Genomic DNA, 21,602 nt, shown 5'->3' with positions numbered 1-21,602 from the left:
GGTAAAATACAGGGTGTTTGGATCCCAAGAAAACAGGAGTCTACTGTGGTTAGAAGTCAGGCTGACTACACATAATAATTAGGTATAACTGACAACACCTTTTCCAAAGACTGTATTTTTGCTAAGTTTTATATATTATCACTAGCTTGAGTTTTCCCCCTTTCTCTGAATTTCATTACTAGAGTCACCAGATGGAAAATTTAGAACATTTTAAAAATAGCTCTTTCCGGGTAAGTCACCCAGCACATATTCCTCTAGTTTCAAACATAAAGGGGAACTGGCTCAGACAAGAATGATCCTTGCTGCACACCCGCCAGCTCATGCATCCTCCTTTTTATTCCAAGAGGCTCCGGCTCAAATGAAAGTTACAAGGTTAAGCACTACCCCGAGTTCCTGACACTGCTAATTCCTGCTTGGTCTTCAGAATATAGAGGTCTGTAATTCCTTTTTGAACATGCCTTCAAAGTGGAGGTCTTTGGCCATGAGTTCCTCTTCAACATCATCTAGGGCCCACTGGTGATCTGTCAGCTCCAAGGCTTCCCACTCTGTCTGCAAAGGAAAGAACACCAGGGCAGGGAGAGAGGGGCAGAAGGGCTGTTTCTAAGAGCACTGCTGACCTTTCATGAGCATCTACTCTGGGCCAGGAGCTGGGTTAGGCTACTTACATGTATAAACTCACTGGGTCCTATGAGGTAGGTGCTGACATCACCCCACCCACTCCAACCCCAATTTACAGACAAGGAGACTAAAAGTAAGAAAAGTAAAATATTTGTTCAAGGTCACTGGAGCTAGTAACTAATTACATTTCTCAAATAGTCTGTTAATGCTGAATACTCTGCCTTTAATTAGTAGGCTTTAAAAATATGCTTTATGAAATTTGACATGCAATACAAATGTTAGTTCATGGTTGTGTTCCTTAAAAAAATTGTATTTCACATGGCATAAAATTCACCCTTTTAATATTCAGTGCTTTTTAGCATATTCACAAAGATGTGCAACCATCACCACTACCTAATGCCAGAATACTTTCATCACCAGAAAAAGAAACTCCATATCAAACAGCAGACACACTTCCTTATCCCTCTCCCACAACCACTTTATTTTACATGTTTGGATTCATCTATTCTGGACATAATACCGTGGCCTTTTATTACTGGTTTTCAAGGTTCCTTCCTGTTGTAGCATGATTCAATACTCACCCCTTTTTATGGCCCAGTGTTCCACTGTACATATCCCGCTCCCCAGGCACTGTACACATATACCAAAGTGCTCCATTTTGTTTTTCTGTACATCAGATGATGGACATCTGGTCTGCTTATTTTTTTCTTTTTACAATTATGACTAGTACTCTGAACATTCTTGTATAAGTTTTTGTGTGGACATATATTTTCAGTTTTCTTGGGTATTTATCTAAGCATGAAATTGCTGGGTCATATGGTAATTATTTGTAACTTTTTGAAGAAAGGCTAAAAACTGCTTTCCAAAGTGGCTTCACCATTACCACCATACGAAGGTTCCAATTTCTCCACATCCTTGTCAACACTTGTTATTGTGCAACTTTTTCATTATTACTGTCTGAGTGAGTGTGAAGTGGTATCTCATTGTGGTTTTGGTGTGTATCTCCCTGATGGCCAATGATGTTGAGCTCCTTCTTATGAGATTATTGGGTATCTGTATATCTTATTTGGAAAAATGTTTATTCAAAACCTTTGCCCATTCTTTAATTGAGTTGTCTTTTACCGCTGAGTTCTTAGAGTTTTCTGATAGCTTTTTATTTTGAACACTAGGCCCTTATCAAATACACAATTTGCAAACATTTTTTCCGATGCTGTGGGTTGTCTTGTCTTTTCACTTTCTTGATGGTGTCCTTTGAAGTACAAAAGTTTCCATTTTGACAAAGTCCCATTTACCTATTTTTTTCCTTTTGTTGCTTGCACTTTTAATGTGATATATAAGTCAGTGCCTAATTTAAGGTCATAAACATTTACACCTATGCTTTCTTCTAAGAGTTTTATAGTTTAGCTCTTGTATTTAGGTCTTTGACCCATTTAAATTTTTTTATTAGAACATTTTTTATTGTGGTAAAAAATATATATATATAATTTGCCACTTTTAACCACTTTAAGTATATAATTCAGTGGCATTAATTACATTCACAATGTTGTGAGATCACCACTATTTACTTCTAAAATTTTTAATCCCCTAAAACCCAAACTCTGAGCCCAGTGTTAAGACTATTCTTTTTCCCACTGAATTGTTTTGGCACCATTGTCAAAAGTCAATTGATATGGGCTAATTTCTGAACTCTCAGTTCTGTTCCATTGATCTGTCTATGTCTATCTCTATGCTAATCCCACTGTTTTGACTACTGTACCTCTGAAGTAGGATTTAAAAACCAGAAATCAGAATCCTCTAACTTTATTCTTATTCAACATTGTTTGGGCTACTAGAGGTCCCTTTCAATTCCATATGAACAGAAGATTAGCCTGTCAATTTTTGCAAGAAAGGTAGGTGGAATCCTGACAGGTTTTACATTGACTCTAAGGAGCAATTTTGGGAGTACTACCATCTTGACAATATTGTTTTCTAATCATTCATTCAGTCATTCTTTAATTTCATCAGCAATGTTTGTCATTTTCAGTGTACAAGTTTTGTATTTCTTTTGTTAAGTTTATTCCTTAGTGTTTCATTCTTTTTGATAGTATTGTAAAAGGAAATGTTTTCTTAATTTCAGTGTCAGATTCTCTATTAACAGTGTATAGAAATACAAGTGATTTTTGTATATTGGCCCCGTATACTAAAATCTTGCTGAATTTGTTTACTAGCTCTAATAGATTTTTTGGGGGGGAGAGATTTCTTAGGATATACAAGACTATGTCTTCTACAAAGATAGTTTTATTTCTTCCTTTGTAATCTGAATGCCTTTTACTTCTTTTTCTTAACTAAATTTCCTGGCTAGAACATCCAGTACAATGTTGAATAGTAGTGGCAGGAGTGGACATCCTTGTCTTTTTATTGACTGACTGATTTTAGAGACAGAGAGAGGGGAAAAAACATCGATTTGTCACTCATTCACAATCATTTTGGTTAATTATTGTATGTGCCCTGACCAGGGATTGAACCCACAACCTTAGCGTATCAGAAAGACACTCTAACCAACTGAGCACCTGGCCAGGGCTGGATATCCTTGTCTTGTTCCTGATCTTAGATGAAAAGCTTGCAGTATGAGTATGATGTAAGTTGTTGGGTTTTTCACACATGCCTTTCAACAAGATGAGCAAGTTCCTTTCTATTTCTAGTTTCTTGTGAAGAGAAATTATTGAGATTTCACTGTATATAAATTATATCTGTATTTTATAAATTACAAAATCATTTCATTAAAAGGCTCTATTTACTGATTTTTTAAAAATGTAATTTATATTGATGTCTATAGGACAGGGTCCTAAAAAGTTAAAAAATATTCCAAATGTTTATCTGGTGCCTCTGAGTGGACTGTTTTTACAGCTTCACTTACAGTGTAGATTAAATTTGGTGACCATTTAAAAACCAATGAAAGTACCAAGAATCTTCGATTTCCTTAACAGATGATTCACTCAGGAAAAAGAGACATATAAACTAAAATATATTTTTGCTAAATTTAAATTTAAATAATAAGACAATACATACTACACTCACTTCAGGGAACCCATCTTTAAAGTGACTCTAGTAAACACCTTTGGGAGCTTCAGTGAAGCTAGAAGTGAATGTACCTTGAAAGCTTTGTTGGTGTCTGCAGGCATGGCCATGGCTGCTCCAGTCATCTGCTCCTGCATCATCCGTGATTGGTCAGCGGCTGCAGGGTGAGATGTACCTACATGAGTGCCAGGGCTCAGCAGTACACTGAGGAACAGTCCTTACACAAAACTTGCAGATGCTCAGTAGTGAGTTAGAGAACCATGTGACAGATTCACTGACTGGCCCTACCTCACACTGGCTATGTGACCCTGGAAAAGTCACTTCACCTCTCCTGAAAAACGGGGATAAAAATGTAGAAGAAAGATAACTAAAGGAAGCACTAAACTTCAAACTAAACGATAACAACAGCCACTGGTTACTGATCGAGTGCTAATGCCAAGTGCTTCACTAAATGCTTTATATATTCTACCTTATCCATGCCTAACAACAAACCCTGAAGTTAATGATTAAAGTTCCTATTTTACAACAGAGGATTAAACTGGTTCAGTGACTTGCCTAGGATCCCAGCCATTGAGTAAGACAGCCAGGACAGGTACTGGCAAGAACTCTACCAGGGGTGTCCAACATGCAGCCCAGGATGGCTATGAAAGTGGCCCAACACAAAATCGTAAGTTTACTCAAAACATTATGAGATTTTTGTGATAACATGTCACAATCTATGTAATGTGTGGCCCAAGACAACTCTTCTTCCAGTGTGGCGCAGAGATGCCAAAACGTTGAACACCCCTGCGTGAACTAACTGATCAAACCAGGCCTTCTTTCAGCTTCAGGTTTACAGGCTCACATTGCTAGTGCTGTATGCCTACTTGTAGGTATCACACTGGAGCGCTATGACTGTCCTTGTTATTGCCACAGAGAATTAAGACCTTCAGTTTGACCCTAAAACTTTTTAAAATTTATTTTTAGATCAAGGGGAAGGGAGGGAGAAAAAGAGGGAGAGAAAAATCAGTGTGTGGTTGCCTCTCGTGCGCCCCCTACTGGGGAACCTGGCTGCAACCCAGGCATGTGCCCTGACTGGAAATTGAACGGGTGACCCTTGGTTCACAGGCTGGCACTTAATCTACTGAGCCACACCAGACAAGGTTGAGCCTGGAATTTTTCAGACTATTTCAAAATACCTCAGAAACATAAAAACAAATTTAAAGAATAAAGCATTGTATTTGACTATGCTAACAAATAGCACAGCCTACATGATTTTTCTGACTATGGCATGGATGATTCATCTATCATAGTATTTGTTTATTATCCTCTCCAGAGGATTTTTTTTCATTGCTTTTAGAGATAGAGAAAGGGAGAGAAACACTGATGTAAGAAAGAAGCATCGACTGGTTGCCCCCCATATGCACCCTGACCAGGGTATGCATGTGCCCCAAACCACAACCTTTTGGTTACAGGATAATGCTCCAACCAACTGAGCCACACCAGCCAGTCCAAAGTATTTGCTTATTAAATCTGATGTATTCCTTACCATTATCTTGGCCCAAAATCAGAGAGTAAATGCTCCGAAGCCCAAATACATTGAGGAAGTACCAGGATGCAGAACTCACCCTAAAGCAAAAGTGAAACAATATAGGTAGTTACGTCAGAATTATTGTAGTTCACACTTTTCTAACACCCAAAGTTGTCCAGAATATGTAAAGAAATCACCTGGGGTAAGCTATATTCATTCAAAGTACAACCAAAATGAAATACAAGTTGTGAAGGCAGTCTTTCAAATACTTATAGCTTACTATAGGTAAACTGTTAGAGTTATGTAATAAATTCTGCCTCAGTAGCAGGGACTGAATTTACATCTGGTATGCTTCCATTTAATCAGGGAATGTAAGCTTTGCTTACTTTACTTTCTACATAATGGGCTTTCAAACCATTTATTTATTTATTTATTTATTTATTAAAGATTTTATTTATTTATTTTTAGAGAGGAAAGGGAGGGAGAGAGAGAGAGAGAAACATCAATGTGCGGTTGCTGGGGGTTATGGCCTGCAACCCAGGCATGTACCCTAGCTGGGAATCGAACCTGGGACACTACACCAGCCAGGGCTATTTTATTTTTAATAAAAACAACACACTTGCTATAAATAACAAATGCAAACAGTACAGAAGTACATAAAATTAAAGTCCCGAGTCCTATCCTCTAGAGGAAATCACAAGTGTCAGTTGCTTTCATATTTCAGGAAAGGATTAGAGATGCCTTTCAGGAAAGACTTGCAATACTGAAGACCACAGCTACTGGAAAGGCCATTCCAAGTTTGGAACTTTATTACCAAAGCTTTCCTTAGCTTAGATTTCCCACTCTGCCCTCACAAAATAAATATGCTTGGATATAACAAGACGTAAAAGGAAAATGAGAAATGATACAGAGATAGAAAGAATCCACACTTGGTTCCAATACTTGAGTCACACAACAGCAGGGGTCTATTCTGGTTACTCCACCAGGTAAGTAAACAACCTATCTCTACATAATGCTGTAGGTCAAAATCTAGCAGTAAGCTTGTTGTATACCTGTCTTCAAGTCTCCTTTACCCACACAAGGATGTCAATAACAGATGCTAAGAAAAAATTAAGTTTTTCTCGTACATAAAGTTTTTGCTTAGCCCAAATGTGTCGGGAAGGTCAAGGTTTAATAAAGTCATAATAATAATAACTATAGCTTTTCTCTAGTGGAATCGTGCACAGCTAAGACTTTCCCAGCACCTGGTCTGCCTTGCCCCACCCATACAACCAGAAACTGCTTTGCTCACTTCAGGGAAGTTACCACTGGTGACCCCATTGCTCGTTTTTCTCTTCCTCCTCTTGTCTGGCTTCATTTTTAATACTAGTCTCTGGGAAGCCATAGACAAAACAGTCTGGAGAGAACACATGAAGAAGCAATACTGGGTTCTAGATACTATAGCAGTATTCTAAGAGCTTTTCAGATTTTGGGTTTTATTATTTTGCTATAAAAAAAATAGAGCAGGAAAAAAATCAGGGCTAGACTTCCAGCCAAGACGGAGGCATAGGTGGATGCACCGTACCTCCACGCACAACCAAGAGTGGAACAACAACAACTTAGAGGCAGAATAACACCCAGAACTGACAGAAAATTTATCTGAATGGAAGTCAGACAGCCAAGAAGTTGAAATAGACCCGTTCATCCAGACCAGTAGGAGGGGCAGAGATGAGCAGCCAGGCACGGAAAACAGGGATAATTGGGTGCATAAGGCAACCGGGAGCGAGTAAGGCATCTGGGGTGCGCAAGATCACAGTGGGTAGGACCCTGAGTACGCAAGCAGCAGCTGGCAGACCCAGTGAGGCAGCGATTGTGGAACAGGGCAGAGCGTGCAACCCAGGATCCCAGGGAAGGGACTGAGGTCCCACAGAGAACGGAGCTACTGCCATTGTTCCCTCTCGACCCTGCCCTCATACACAATGTCACAATTTAGCAACTGGGGTGCCCAGCCCTGGTGAACACCTAAGGCTCCACCCCTCACCATAACAGGAGCAACCAGACCAAAAGAGAGAGAGAGAGAGAGAGAGAGAGAGAGAGAGAGAGAGAGAGAGGGATGTCTCAAACAGAAGAACAAATCAATTCCCCAGGACTCATCCTTTTGAGCAACCAAGAAATAGCTAACCTATCAGATGCACAGTTCAAAACAGTGGTGATCAGGAAGCTCACAGAATTGGTTGATTTTGGTCACAAATTAGATGAAAAAATGCAGGTTACCATGAAAGAAATGAAGGAGAATGCACAGGGAACCAATAGTGATGGGAAGGAAACTGGGACTCAAAACAATGGAGTGGACCAGAAGGAAGAAAGAAACAACCAAACAGGAAAGAATGGAGAAATAAGAATTAAAAAAAAAAAATGAGGAGAAGCTTAGGAACCTCCAGGACATCTTTAAACGTTCCAACATCTGAATTATAGGGGGTACCAGAAGGGGAAGAGGAAGAGCAACAGATTGAAAACATTTTTGAACAAATAATAAAGGAGAACTTCCCCATTTTGGCAAAGGAAATAGATTTCCAGGAAGTCCAGAAAGCTCAGAGAGTCCCAAAGAAGTTGGACCCAAGAAGAAACACACCAAGGAACATCATAATTACATTAGCCAAGGGAAAAATGAAGGAGAGAATCCTAGAAGCAGCAAGAGATAAAGGGACAGTAACCTGCAAAGAAGTTCCCATCAGACTGTCAGCTGATTTCTCAAAAGAGACCTTACAGGCAAGAAGGGGCTGGAAAGAAGTATTCCAAGTCATGAAAGACAAGGACCTATATCCCAGACTACTCTATCCAGCAAAGCTTTCATTTAGAATGGAAGGGCAGATAAAGTGCTTCTCAGATAAGGTCAAGTTAAAGGAGTTCATCATCACCAAGCCCTATTTTATGAAATGTTAAAGGGACTTATCTAAGAAAAGAAGATAAAAAACACATGTATAGTAAAAGGACAGCAAACTCACAATTATTAACAACCACACCTAAAGCAAAACCAAAAGAAACTAAGCAAACAACTAGAACAGGAACAGAACCACAGAAATGGAGATCACATGGAGGGTTAGCAACAGGGGAGTGGGAAGAGGAGGGGGGGGGTGGGAAAGGTACAGAGAATAAGTAGCATAGATGGTAGGTTGAAAATAGACAGGAGGAGGGTAAGAATAGTATGAGAAATGTAGAAGCTAAAGAACTTACAAGTGTGACACATGGACATGAACTAAGGGGGGGGAGTGGGTGGGAGAGGGTATATAGGGTGGAGGGGAGTGAAGGGGGAAATGGGACAACTATAATAGCATAATCAATAAAATATACTTAAAAATAATAAATAAATAAAATAGAGCAGTAAATAAAATATGAGTGCTGGATTTGGACAGACTTTGTTGTCTTAAATCTCAATTTCTCCACTTATTTCATAATATGTGAAATACTGGATATGAGGATAAAAATAAAATATGGGTTCCATTCCCAGCCAGGGTACATTCCTGGGTTGCAGGCCAGAACCCCCAGCAACCGCATATTGATGTTTCTCTCTCTCTCTTTCCCTCCCTTCCCTCTCTAAAAATAAATAAATAAAATCTTTAAAAATTAAAAAAATAAAAAAAATAAAATAAAATAAAATATGGAAAACACCTAGCACAGTGACCAGTACCAATGAAAGAATTAATGTTATTACTAACAGTAATGTATTTTGGAAAAAATAATATAACATCCACTCCCATAAACTCCAAGGGTACTGCTAAAAGGTTTGCCTGGCCCTGGCCAAAGTTCCTGGATTTATCTTTTAACTTTTTGGCTGTGAATAGATCTACCCTTGCACTCCTAAGATTCAAGCATCTAGAGAAAAGAGGCCAACACATTCTGGTCTTTCACTTAGACTCATATAAAAGTTGCCACAATCAGCCCATGTCATTTTGAGTGGAGTTTCAGTGAGAAAAACTCCAAAAACCTATTCGGGTGAAATATGAAATTGGAAATCCTATTCTTTAAGAAATACCAGTTTTAGAGTTTGACATGTGTTTTTATTTTATAAAAGAAAGTTCTTACCAGGACGCATCCAGTGTGAGTAGTTCGATTCCTTGCTGTAGCATAGGCTTAAAACGGAGGGTCAGTGGAAATGGGACCTTGGCTGGCAAAGAAAGAAGTTCACAATTACTCCTAGCTTCTTTATTTTTAGAAGAGTTTAGCTGTGAATGTATATATTATTTCCCTGAAGAGGTGGGAACTCTGTATCATACAGTTCGTTAGGAAATTTCTTCTGAAGAAGTCAGTCAAATGGCACTCTTCCATGAACACCAGCTGATCTATGGCTTAAGAAGCAGGGACTCAAACTGAGCTGTGACCTAAAATCTCAAAAGAAACTTGCACTAATCTGTTGGACCTAAAGTGAAATATATCTAAACAGAAAACTGCATTACTAGGAAACCAAATTTATTCCAATCAAATCAAAACAACTTATAAACAATAGATACATGATTCATCCCAACACTTAAAAACTGAAGTCAAACCAGAAATGGGCTTCCCTTTATCCTACACTCAACTAGAACACTAAATTAGTTTCAGGCACAAACTAGCAAACCACTCGTTTGAATCTGTTATAAAAAAGCACTGACATTCTGAACTTACGGTTTGCAATAAGAGCCATAAAATCATAGCATATTTTGCTTTTTGTTATTCAAAGGATGTTAACAGTTTCTACTACAAAACATAGAACCCATGATGTTAGTACTTTGATTTCTTTGAACAGGGAGAAGGGAAAGGAGCACAGATGAAATAAACCTTGAATCTTGTCAGTGGGAACTTACTTGTGACAAAGCCTGAAAATGTCATGTTGATCCATCCACCAATAAGAATCATAGGAAGAACATTTGTTACATTGCCCTTCATCATGTCGGTGAGCATAGTGGGATCTAAGATGGAAACACAAGAGACCACCACATTTTACCACTGTTGGCAGAGACTTCCCCCTGATTTTCTGTAAATTTTAAATTTATTTGATAATTGAAGTAATATCAGTTCATTGTAAAAATTCAAATGACATGCAAACAGGATATAGACAGTTCCTCTAAGCCCGCTCTCTAAACACCTGAAACTGTTAAGGATCCTTCTATCTTTTTATTTACACACACACACACACACACACACACACACACAGTTTGTTTCTCTATATATGAATAGAGGGATACTATGCTTACTACCCTGCTTCTTAATTTTAAAAAATGAATATATTGTGAATGCTACTTCCACATTGGTATAATATCTCTCCTTATTTTTAACGTCTGCTTAGGAATTCACAATGTGGTAAGTCATCACAATTGGGTAGAACTATAGAGTGTTTCCAATTTTTTTTCTCCAATAAACGAAGATGCCAACAACTACCTCATATGTACATAAGTCTGCATGTTTTAGTGAGAGTTTCTGTCAGAGAAACTCAAACACTTTCTAGGGTTGGGGTTTTGAACACTTAAAACTGGACCGATACTGTCAGATTGTCCTTCAACAACAGTGAGAGGCCCTAACTGCCCATGACTTTGGTCAAACCTTTTAATCTTTACCAATTTAATGGGATGAAAAGGACATCTGGTTTTAATATGCGTTTCATAGATTTTAGTGAAGTCAAGTATCTTTTCATACATTTACTGGTCTTTTCATAGATTTTAGTGAAGTCAAGTATCTTTTCATACATTTACTGGTCTTTTGTTCCTTGTAGGTTTTCTAAAAGATTTATTAGAATAAATTCTAGTACCTCCTGTCTGGGTTTAAAGTAACTGGTTATTTCACCTAAAGAAATGGGTACTAAAATGAGGGGACAGTCAATACAGAACAGTACATTTTATTTTGCTGTAAAGATGCTGTATTTTTCACATGACTGTAATCTGTGAAAGTGATAAATCTGTTAGAGCAAAAATTGTAGGGTGGGTCAAGAAATCATGTCTGACAAAGAAACGGCTACTCTGGGGAAGTAGTGCAAGCTCCCCCTCATTCAAGCAGAAGCTGGGTGGCCACCTGTCAGTAACAGCAGCAGGCACTGGTGGCAGCCCCAGCTTTTCCTGCAGTGTTCCATATAGCCTGCATCCTGAGGAATAGAAAGCGGGAGAGACCCAGAGAAAAATGGCTCTAGCCTCCTCAATCCCTTAGCTGAGAGCTCTTTTTTAAATCTACTTTATATATTGGGGCTCCCAGAAGATTTATTTGAAAAAGATAACTCAACTTCCCTAAACCCCTGTACTAGATGATTCCTAAGTTCTCTTAGATTACTATCTTCTACAATTTGTTCTTTTACAAATCAAATGACATCCTTCTAGTCCCTCTCATCCCCCCACTCGTGTTAAAAATCTTCCTTAAAGATGAGAGAAGGGAATAAACATACCAGTCATAGGAGAAGGAGGCACTACCTTCCTTTTAGTCTTTTTGAAAAATCCATCCTCTGGGTTGTTGAAGTAATATTTTCGTGTCAGGAAAGACTAATAGAAAAGAAGAGCTTTTTAAATCTCAAAACCAAAGCATAGCAAATTGTCAAATTATTCCCCAGAGGTTTAGTCAGAAGGCCCTTGGAATATGCTGTTACACTAAGAGCTGACAGCCTACTTGGCAGCTGAGCTGACACTTTAGCTGAGTCACATTTAAAAGCAATTTCCTAAGAAGGGCGAGGTCACAGTGACAGCAAACACCACTAGGCCACAGATTAATTCCTGACTTGCCAACCTTCAGTTTTCCCCAAAGAGTCCCTTATAAAACATTCAGATAGCTTCTGTCCTGAAAAGTGAATTGTGGGGCTTTTAATAAAAGATGTACCTGTTTGGGAATGTATTTTCCATTTTCCCTGAGGACTCTGCTTCGAATTAGGACTTGACTGAAAAAATACAAACAAAACAATGAGATTTTAAAAAGTGAAACACTAGAAGAAAATGAGAGAATAAAGTAGAAGACCTATTTAAACACAAGAGAGGGCCTATTTGGCAACAGTCCTGTGTGGAAACTTTTCACACTACAAGTATCCTTAAAAACAATCTGACATATTTAACACCCAAATCAGGTTTTCAAAAGAGCATTTTTCAGAAGTGTCTGTGTTTCTGAACAAAGATTTCTGAGAGAGACACATTTGGAACACTCAGCTTTCTCTCCCTTTGAGCTAAGAGGGAGCTCTGACTGAGTGAAAAGAGTAGCAATCAAGTGCTGCTCAGATGATTGTGCGCAGGAGCAGGGAGGAAGGGTGAGGTCTGAAGAACTACCTTTTTAAGTCCTGTAGAGAAATGAGCCCAGGACTTGACAGAATGGTATCTGACAGGCAACAAGTAGAAATTTCACCCAGTATTCAGACTGTTAGTAAGCTCCAATAAACATTTATCAATTAGTAAGTAAAATTATTTGGTGATATTTGAACATAATTGACCATTAAAGATAATAGAGTGCAATCCCATAAGTGGGTGGCATTAAGATACAAAGAGCAAATAGAACAGTGATCAAAATACCATTTTTTTCTAGGTTTTCAAAAGTCGTTTCATGGGGGAAAAAGCCTCCTTAGGTTAATGGAAATCCTTCTTGAAGGTTGGAAAAAAAGATTGTGTACAGAAATTAATACAAGAAAACTGTGCTTGGTTTAGTCTCTACTTTTCGGTATAACCCCCCTTCTCTAAGCAGTCAGCCAGTTCCCCTAGGGTCCCCTTGTCACCTGATGCTCGTTCTAGCTTTCTCCATATGACGGGAATTCTCTAGTGCCCCTCTCCTTCACCGAATTCTACCCCATCGTGACTTAACACCTTCTTCAAGCTCCACCTTTTCCATGCAACTCTTCCCTGTCCCTGGTGTTCTCATGGATTCTGTGGTCTCTCCCCACCCTCACTGTACTATACAGTTGACTGCTCCATACACAGGCTTGCAGAGCTGACATGTAATATGTTCTGTTCCCTGGGAGCTGGTCCGAAGCTACTCAAAGTGTGGCCTATGTACCAATGCTGGTCTGTGATGAGGTAAGTACAGACACTGAGCATAAGGGTTTAGAGATGTTTATAGTAATTTGACATTGTCACAACATCCAAATACATGGTCTCATATTTTATAAAAGCATTAGTCTGAGATAGATTGGAAATATAAAACTAAAAAAATGGTCCTTCACCACAAGCAGTTTAAGTATCATTGGGTCTAGAATAATGGGTAAAAACTGAAGCCCTGGAGTTGGACAGATATATTCAAATCCTGGCTCTGTCATGTATTAGCTATATAATCTTGGGTGAGATTCCTTATGCCTCTATTCATATTCTGTACAATAACATATTTATCTTCATTGAACAAATAATTCTTGAGCTTCTGAGTGCCCTATATATGTTAGGTGATATAAACAAGTGATCAAAAATCAAGTATTTCCTGAAGGTTAAAGTCTAGTTGGGGAGAAAGACATTAATCAAATAACCACAGGAATAAATGTGAAATTCACCTATTATGTCCTATGAGGGAGAGATGGATGGTATGATGGGAATGCCTAACAGGAATATTTGACTGAGTCTGAGAAGGCAAGGTCTCGGAGAAAGCTTTTCTGAGCATGAATGATTAAGTTGGAATCTTAAGGATAAGCAGAGATTTCCTTGGCAAAGTGCTGGAGGGAACAGCATAGGCGAAAGCCTTGTGGCTATAATAAGCAGTATGCCTCTGAGGACCTACCTGAGTAAAGGCCATTTGCTGGATGAAGGAGAACTTTTTTGGCAGAACAGAAAATGTGGTGAAAATGAGGCTTGAGATGTAAGCAAGAGCCAGTCTATACAAGGCCACATGGGACCCAATGTATCTTCTTTTTAATTGTGGCAAAAAACACATAACAAAGTTTACCATCTTAACCATTTTTAAGCACACACTTCAGTATTGTTAAGCATATTCACATTGTTATGAAACAACTCCAGAACCTTTTCATCTCGTAGTACTGAAACTCTACACCCCCTGAACACTCCCTTTTCTCCCTCTCCCTGCTGCCCCGCAACTACCGTTCTACTTTCCATTTCATTGAACTTGACTACTTTAGATACCTAAAGTGGAATCGTAGTTATTATCTTTTTGTACCTGGTTTATCTCACTTAGCATAATGTTCTTAAGGTTTATCAATGTTATAGCATGTGACTATAGGATTTGCTTCCTTTTTAAGGGTCCCACTGTATTTTAATCTTTATCTTCAGAGCAAAGGGGGAGGAAAGGGAATCCCTGTTGCTGGAAATTTAAATTGGTTCAGCCATTATGAAAATGATACGGAAGTTCCTCAAAAAAATAAAAATAGAGAGGAACTACTATAAAGGACATGTGGATAAAACCAAGGGGGAGGGTGGAAGCAAGGGAGGGAGGTGGGTTTGGCTGGGGTGGGGTGAGAGGTGGGGAGAAAATGCAGACAGCTGTAATTGAACAGCAATAAAATAATTTTTAAAAGATTTTATTTATTTATTTTTAGAGAGAGAAGGGAGGGAGATAGAGAGAGAGAGAGAGAGAAACATCAATGTGCGGTTGCTGGGGGTCATGGCCTGCAACCCAGGCATGTACCCTGACTGGGAATAGAACCTGCGACACTTTGGTTCACAGCCCACGCTCAATCCACTGACCTATGCCAGCCAGGACCTGCAATAAAATAATTTAAATGAAAAAAAAAAAAAGGACTTAAAAAAGGCACAAGGCAAAAAAAAAATTAAAATAGAACTAACATATGATCTAGCAATTCCACCTCTGGGCACATACCTGGAGGAAACTAAATTACTATGTTGAAGGGCTATCTGCACTCCCGTGTTCACTGTGCTTTACTCACAACAGCCAAACATGAAACAACCTAAGAGTCTACCAGCAGATGAATGGATCAAGATGATGTGAAATATATACAAATACTTATAAATATATAAAGTATATATAAAATATATATAAAATGTACTATTATTCAGCCATGAGAAAGGAAGAAATTTTGCCAGTTACAATAACATGGATGAATCTACAGGGCATTATGCTAAATGAAATTAGCCAAATACAAACAATGTATGATCTCACTTATACATAGAATCTATGTATAAGAAAAGGTCGAACTCATAGAAACAGAAAGTAGAGAGTGGAATGGTGTATAAAGGGACTAAATGGTAATGGAAAAAATACAATAAAAATATATTTTTTAAAAAAGAAGTAGAATGGTGGTTCCTGGGGGGCAGGAGGAGGAGGGTGATGCTGGTCAAAGGGCACAAGCCTTTAGTTGTAAGATGAATAAGCTCTGTGGATTTAACACACCACAGGATGGCTGCAGTTAATAAAATTGTGTAGTATACTTGAAATTTGCTGAGAGTAGACCTTAAGTATTCTTGCTGCCAAAAAAAAAAAAAAAAAAGGAAAAAGATATCTATGTAAGGTGATGCATGTGTAATCATCTGGATTGTGGTAATCAATTAACAAAGTATACACGTGAAGTCATCATGTTATATACTTCATTTAGCTGTAAAATGGACTGAAATTGTGATATAACTACACTATGGACACACCTTGAAAACATTATGGTAAGTGAAATAAGCCAGGCACAAAAGGATTGTCTGATTCCACTTACATGAAGTACCTAGAATAGTCAAATCCATAGAAACAGAAACTAGAATCATGGTTACAAGTGCAAAAAGAAAATGAGGAATTATTTAATAGGTTCAGAGTTTTTGTTTAGGATGATGACAATATTGTGGAAGTAGATGGTGGTAGCGGATGCCCAACAATGTGAATGTATTTAATACCATAGAATTGTATGCTTAAAAATACTTAATGGGCCCTGGCTGGTGTGGCTCAATGGATTGAGTGCTGGCCAGTGAACTGAAAGGTCACTGGTTCAATTCCCTGTGAGAGCACATGCCTGGGTTGCGGGTCAGGTCTCCAGTTGGGGGCATGCAAGAGGCAACTGATTGATGTTTCTCTCCCTCTTTCTCCTTCCCTTACCCTCCCTCTAAAAATAAATAAATAAATAAATAAAATGTTTTTTAAAATTTTTAAATAGTTAATGGTAAATTTTATGTTATGTATATTTTACCACAATTTTTAAGAGACCAAGAGGGAAATACTGAAGGATTTTAAGCTGAGTTTTTCATATGTATTATCTCATTTAAAATGATTACCAATGTATTTGGCACAGCCTAAGCATAAGATCAGTGGTATCCATTGTTCTCCCTTTGCATGTTTACCACTTGGACTATAACTTCTGACAGTAGAGCCTTGACTTTGTCTAATTTATACTCCATAGCATACAACGCAGTGCAACGTACATGGTAGGTGATCAATAAAAATTTGTTCACTGTACATAACCCAGGACTCCTGCAGGCACTGTGACCAACAGAAATTCAGCTAGATTTCCTATATGCTACTGAGAAATTTTGTAGAATTGGGATTGAGAATTGTTAGAGGCATTTGAACTCTGAATCAAGCAAGCTTAAATTATTCTGTACGTTATAAACCCTCGGTTTCTTAAACTGAGACCCACAGATATATTCTCCAAGATCTACAAATTCTACAAGAAATTTTTAAATTTGCACTTTCATTCCATTACTAAAAAATCAGCAAAGGACCTGAACAGACACTTTTCCAAGGAAGACATACAGAGGGCCCAGAGATATACGAAAGGATGCTCAGCATCACTAGACATCAGAGAGATGCAATTAAAACCACAATGAGATACCATTTCACATGGTAAGAATGGCCATCATAAACAAATCAACAAACAACAAGTGCTGGTGAAGTTGTGGAGAAAAGGGAACCCTAGTACACTGTTGTTGGGAATGTAGACTGGTGCAGTGACTGGAAAACAGTATGGAATTTCCTCAGAAAACTAAAAATGGAACTGCCTTTTGACATGGCAATTCCACTGCTGGGACCATACCCTAAGAATCCTGACACACCAGTTCAAAAGAACCTATGCACCACAATGTTCATAACAGCGCAATTTACAATAGCCAAGTCCTGGAAGCAACATTAAGTGCCCATCAGTAAATGCGTGGATCAAAAACTATGGTACATTTACATGATGAGATATTACACAGCAGAAAGAAAGAAGGAGCTCCTACCCTTTGCTACAGCATGGATGGATCTGGAGAGCATTATGCTACGTGAAAAAAGCCAGGCAGTGAAAAACAAATACCATATGATCTTACCTATAAGCAGAACCTAATCAACAAAACAAGCAAGCAAGCAAAATATAACCGGAGCTCTGGCTGGTGTGGCTCAGTAGATTGAGTGCAGGCCTGCAAACCACAGGGCCACTGGTTCCATTCCCTGTCAGGGCACATGCCTGAGTTGCAGGCCCGGTACCTGGTAGGGGGTGTTTGAGAGACAACCACACATTGATGTTTCTCTTCCTCCCTTCCACTCTCTCTAAAAATAAATAAATAAAATCTCTTAAAAAGTATATAACCAGAGACAATGAAATTAAGAACACACTGACAGTAACCAGATGGGAGGTGGGAGGGGATAATGGATGGAAAAGGAGGAAGAGTTGTCAGGAACATGTGTAAAGGACACGTGGACAAAGCCAAAGCAGGGCGGGATCGAGGGTGGGACGTGGGGATGGCTGGGGTGGGGGGGAATGGTGGGGGGAAAATGGAGACAACTGTACTTGAACAACAATTTCAAAAAAGAAAAAGTTATAAATAAAATTAAAAATAAATGAATAAATAAAAATAAGTCTTTGCCCTGACAGGTGTGGCTCAGTTTGCTGGGTGTCCTCCCAACAAACCGAAAGGTTGCTGGTTGAATTCCCGATCAGGGAACATGCCTGGGTTGTGGGTTCAGTCCCTGGTCAGGACGTGTATGAGACACAACTGATCAATGTTTCTCTCTCACATTGATGTTTTTCTTCCTCTTTCTCCCTCCCTTCCCCTCTCTCTAAAAACAATAAAATCTAGCCCTGGCTGGCATAGCTCAGTGGATTGAGTGTGGGCTGCAAACCAAAGTGTTGCAGGTTCGGTTCCCAGTCAGGGTACATGCCTGGGTTGCAGGCCATGACCCCCAGCAACCGCACATTGATGTTTCTCTCTCTCTCTCTTTCTCCCTCCTTTCCCTCTCTAAAAATAAATAAATAAAATATTTTGTTTAAAAAAGTAGTAGTTAAAAAAACACAATAAAATCATTAAAATAAATAAATAAAAGTAAGTCCTTGTACTGGTTATAAAGACAAAGCTTTTCTTTATGGTGGCAATTTGTAACTGAAAAACATTTTCTTAAAATAAACTTTAGTTTTTAAAGTTAGTATTTCTCAAACTGGAGTTCTATATTCTTAAAGATCTGGATTTTTTTTTCCTTTCCAAAGAGTCAGTACATTCTTCAAGCTTGAAAACTACTTTTTATATACATTCTATCTCAAACATGGTCTGTTTAAGTTTTGAGGCAGCAAAAGCTTAATTTAGGAAACCAAATGTCCCATTTTGTGATCATTCAGGTAACTGGAAACTTATATACTGTATTTAGAGGAATGTTTTACAACTAAAATACATCTTTTGCCTTGGACTTTGGCCAGTTCAGAATCATGCGATCAGCATTCTACTTAAGTTAAAATGATGACCTTGTGGGGTACAGTCACACCATGTCAGAGCTGGCATGATCCAATTACCTCACTTAAGGGATGGAGAAATTATGACCAGAAATGTTGAGTTTTCTTTCAAGTGGTGGTTCTTCATGTAGGTGGTACTGCCCTCTAGAGGGTCTTATGGAAATCTGTGGAACTTTTTTGAGTGTCAAATGATGGGATGGAGAGAAAGAGTACACAACTAAGTATCCCTTAGTACTAGGGACAGATGTACAACACTTTTCTGTGGCGTCAGTTTCAGAACTGATCAGATCCTACCTCTTATAGATAACCTTAAGAAGTCAGTTCACCACAAAAAGGAAGGCTATAGAAAGATGTAAAGTGGAGAGAGCTCAGACGGTCAGCATTTATTGATGCACTGATGCCAATAAACTGTTCTCATTTTACTCTCAAAGTAACACTGAGATAGATCATCCTAAACTCATATTTACGTTTGAAGAAAAGGGAGCCTGGAAAAGTTAAGTAGCCTTCCCCAAATAGCCAAAATAGTGAAATATTGTGCCCGTACTTGCACCCAGGTCAGACTCACTGCCAACTTAAATTTTCTTGACTACAATTCCTGTCCGAGATTCTCTGTCACAAGTTTTGCTCCCGGTTCACTATGTGATTTTAGAGTGATGGTTCTGAATGATACCGGAATCCAAAGCTCCTTTTCATATTCCAAAATGAAATTAATAGTTGATGTACCATTAAAAAAAGGCAATTAGCCCTGGCTGGCATAGCTCAGTGGACTGAGCGCGGGCTGGGAACCAAAGTGTCCCAGGTTCGATTCCCAGCCAGGGTACATTCCTGGGTTGCAGGCCATAACCCCCAGCAACTGCACATCTATCTATCTATCTCTCCCTCCCTCCCTCCCTCTCTCTCTCTCTCTCTCCCTCTCCCTTCCTTCCCTAAAAATAAATAAATAAAATCTTTAAAAAAAAAAAGGCAATTAATACTCTTGTAACAATTGGGAGAAATATAAGGAAAATAATTTTTTATCCTAACATGGGGACATGCTTATTGATTTTAGAGAGAGGGGAAGGGAGGGAGGGAGAGAGAAACATTAAATTAGTTCCAGATTTGGGAACCAGAAGACTTGGTGTTAGGGCCTGAATGTCAGTCACCATATGTGACCATGGAACTGCTTAAGCCTTAGCTTCTATAAAAAGGGAAAGCAGCTACCTCAGAGTTGTTTTCAATTTTAAATAAGTTAATAAATATAAGTGCTTAGTATAGTGCCTTGCATTGAATAAATGCTTAATAAACATTGGTTTATTATTACTATTCTCAGAATAATTGGGAAACACAACTGAAAATGATAGCAGTCCTTCCCAAACTCCAGTCATTCTTGTTCCATGGTTATTATTTTCATCTTATTCACCTGGCACTTGTACTATTAAAAACTTAGTATTTTCTTATATGTCAACTCTTCTACTTATATAAGAAATCGTGAAATTACAAGCAAATGTAAAACTAGTATTACTTGCCATAAATAGAAAGTAACTGTTTAAATAAATACAATAAAAACAAAACAAAATCATTAAATTTTAGCTAGATACCATTGTCTGTGGGAAGTTCTGAGCCTGAGGCTTCTCTTTGTTAAAAACGGGGATTAATAAATGCTAGGGCTGGGACTGGTGTAGCTCAGTGCATTGAGTGCAGGCCTGCGAACCAAAGGGTTGCTGGTTCTATTCCCAGTCAAGGCACATGCCTAGGTTGTGGACCAGGTTCCCAGTAGGGGATGTGCAAGACACAACCACACATTGATACTTCTTTCCCTCTCTCCTTTCTTTCCCCTCTCTCTAAAAATAAGTAAGTAAATAAAATATTTTTAAAATGTTAGGGAAGTGTTAAGGACATAATAACATTTACTGAGGTGATCTCTGAAAATAATCAGAATGACTGATTGAAAATGTTTATTATTTTAATATGGAGGAGGCACACGTCTAGACAACACCTAAAATCATCTCAACTTAACTCTCTTCACAGATAAATACTGTAATGAAGCACATGAGAAAGTTACCTCCACACCAGTAGGGGAAATAATTACAACTCTTCACACTCTATGGCAGTTTTATGTTTGTCAAGCATTGGTCACTTGGTATCTCAGCTGACCACCACTGTAGTTTGGTGAAAGGAGTATAATCACATCCACCGTATCTACAGTTTATAGATAATCCCACCCAGGGTTGGCAACTTGCCTAACAATATTAACAACATCATTTTGGGGGGGCACTTAACTCGTCCCAGCTAAAGGTTTTATAGTCATCATCTAAAATTTAGTCCCCACCCCTGCTCTATGAGGCATATCCCGTTATTATCTCCATTTGACAGATGAAAGGAAACAGGTAACTCAGCCCAGGTCACCCAGGCAGAGGGAAACAGGTAAACTGACTGCACTATCTTGCCCAAGGTCACCGAGGAGTGAGGTCGTCGGATCCGGAAAGTACTGACCTGTCGGAGACTTGTTCCTGGGTGAGTTTCTTGTCGCTCTGCAGCAGGATGGACACGTAGTGGCGGATCATGCCGACGAAGAAGGTGATGATAACAATGGGCAGGACCACCCAGAGGCGGATGTTGGAGTCAAGCAGCAGCTCAGGCCCCGCCATCTTCACAGAACGCCGGTTCCTGACCAGGTGTAGCTAGGTTTCGCTTCCCCTGGGGCCCTGAGCTGCCCCTTAAGCTCCTCTCCGAGTCCTCTCAAACCCTCAGCCTGGCTGGCCCGGGAACTTACCGCAGCCCCAGCCCTGGCGCACTGCCCCAAGCCGGGCCGCCCGGCCGTCCACTTCCGGCGTGTAAATTTAAAGTCACGGCGCGGCGCGGCTTGGTGACGTCAGGGTGGCGTCAGGCCTGGCGGGA

The 21,602-nt window shown here is 39.1% G+C and overlaps 1 protein-coding gene across 1 annotated transcript; it reads right to left on the bottom strand.

Annotated features, from left to right (window-relative positions):
• Positions 1-29: 29 nt before the first annotated feature.
• On the bottom strand, positions 30-21,569 carry EMC3 (ER membrane protein complex subunit 3). The gene is made up of 8 exons (XM_028518634.2): positions 21,198-21,569; positions 11,996-12,053; positions 11,571-11,664; positions 10,006-10,110; positions 9,248-9,329; positions 5,204-5,283; positions 3,750-3,832; positions 30-549 (listed from the first exon to the last, which is right to left on the bottom strand). Exons 1-8 carry the CDS (start codon positions 21,350-21,352, stop codon positions 421-423), a joined length of 786 nt encoding a protein of 261 aa, XP_028374435.1. The 5' UTR covers positions 21,353-21,569; the 3' UTR covers positions 30-420.
• Positions 21,570-21,602: the final 33 nt, after the last annotated feature.

Source organism: Phyllostomus discolor, chromosome 7, assembly GCF_004126475.2.
Source record: "Phyllostomus discolor isolate MPI-MPIP mPhyDis1 chromosome 7, mPhyDis1.pri.v3, whole genome shotgun sequence".
Lineage (NCBI taxonomy): Eukaryota > Metazoa > Chordata > Mammalia > Chiroptera > Phyllostomidae > Phyllostomus > Phyllostomus discolor.
This window is presented reverse-complemented; position numbering and strand designations above follow the sequence as displayed.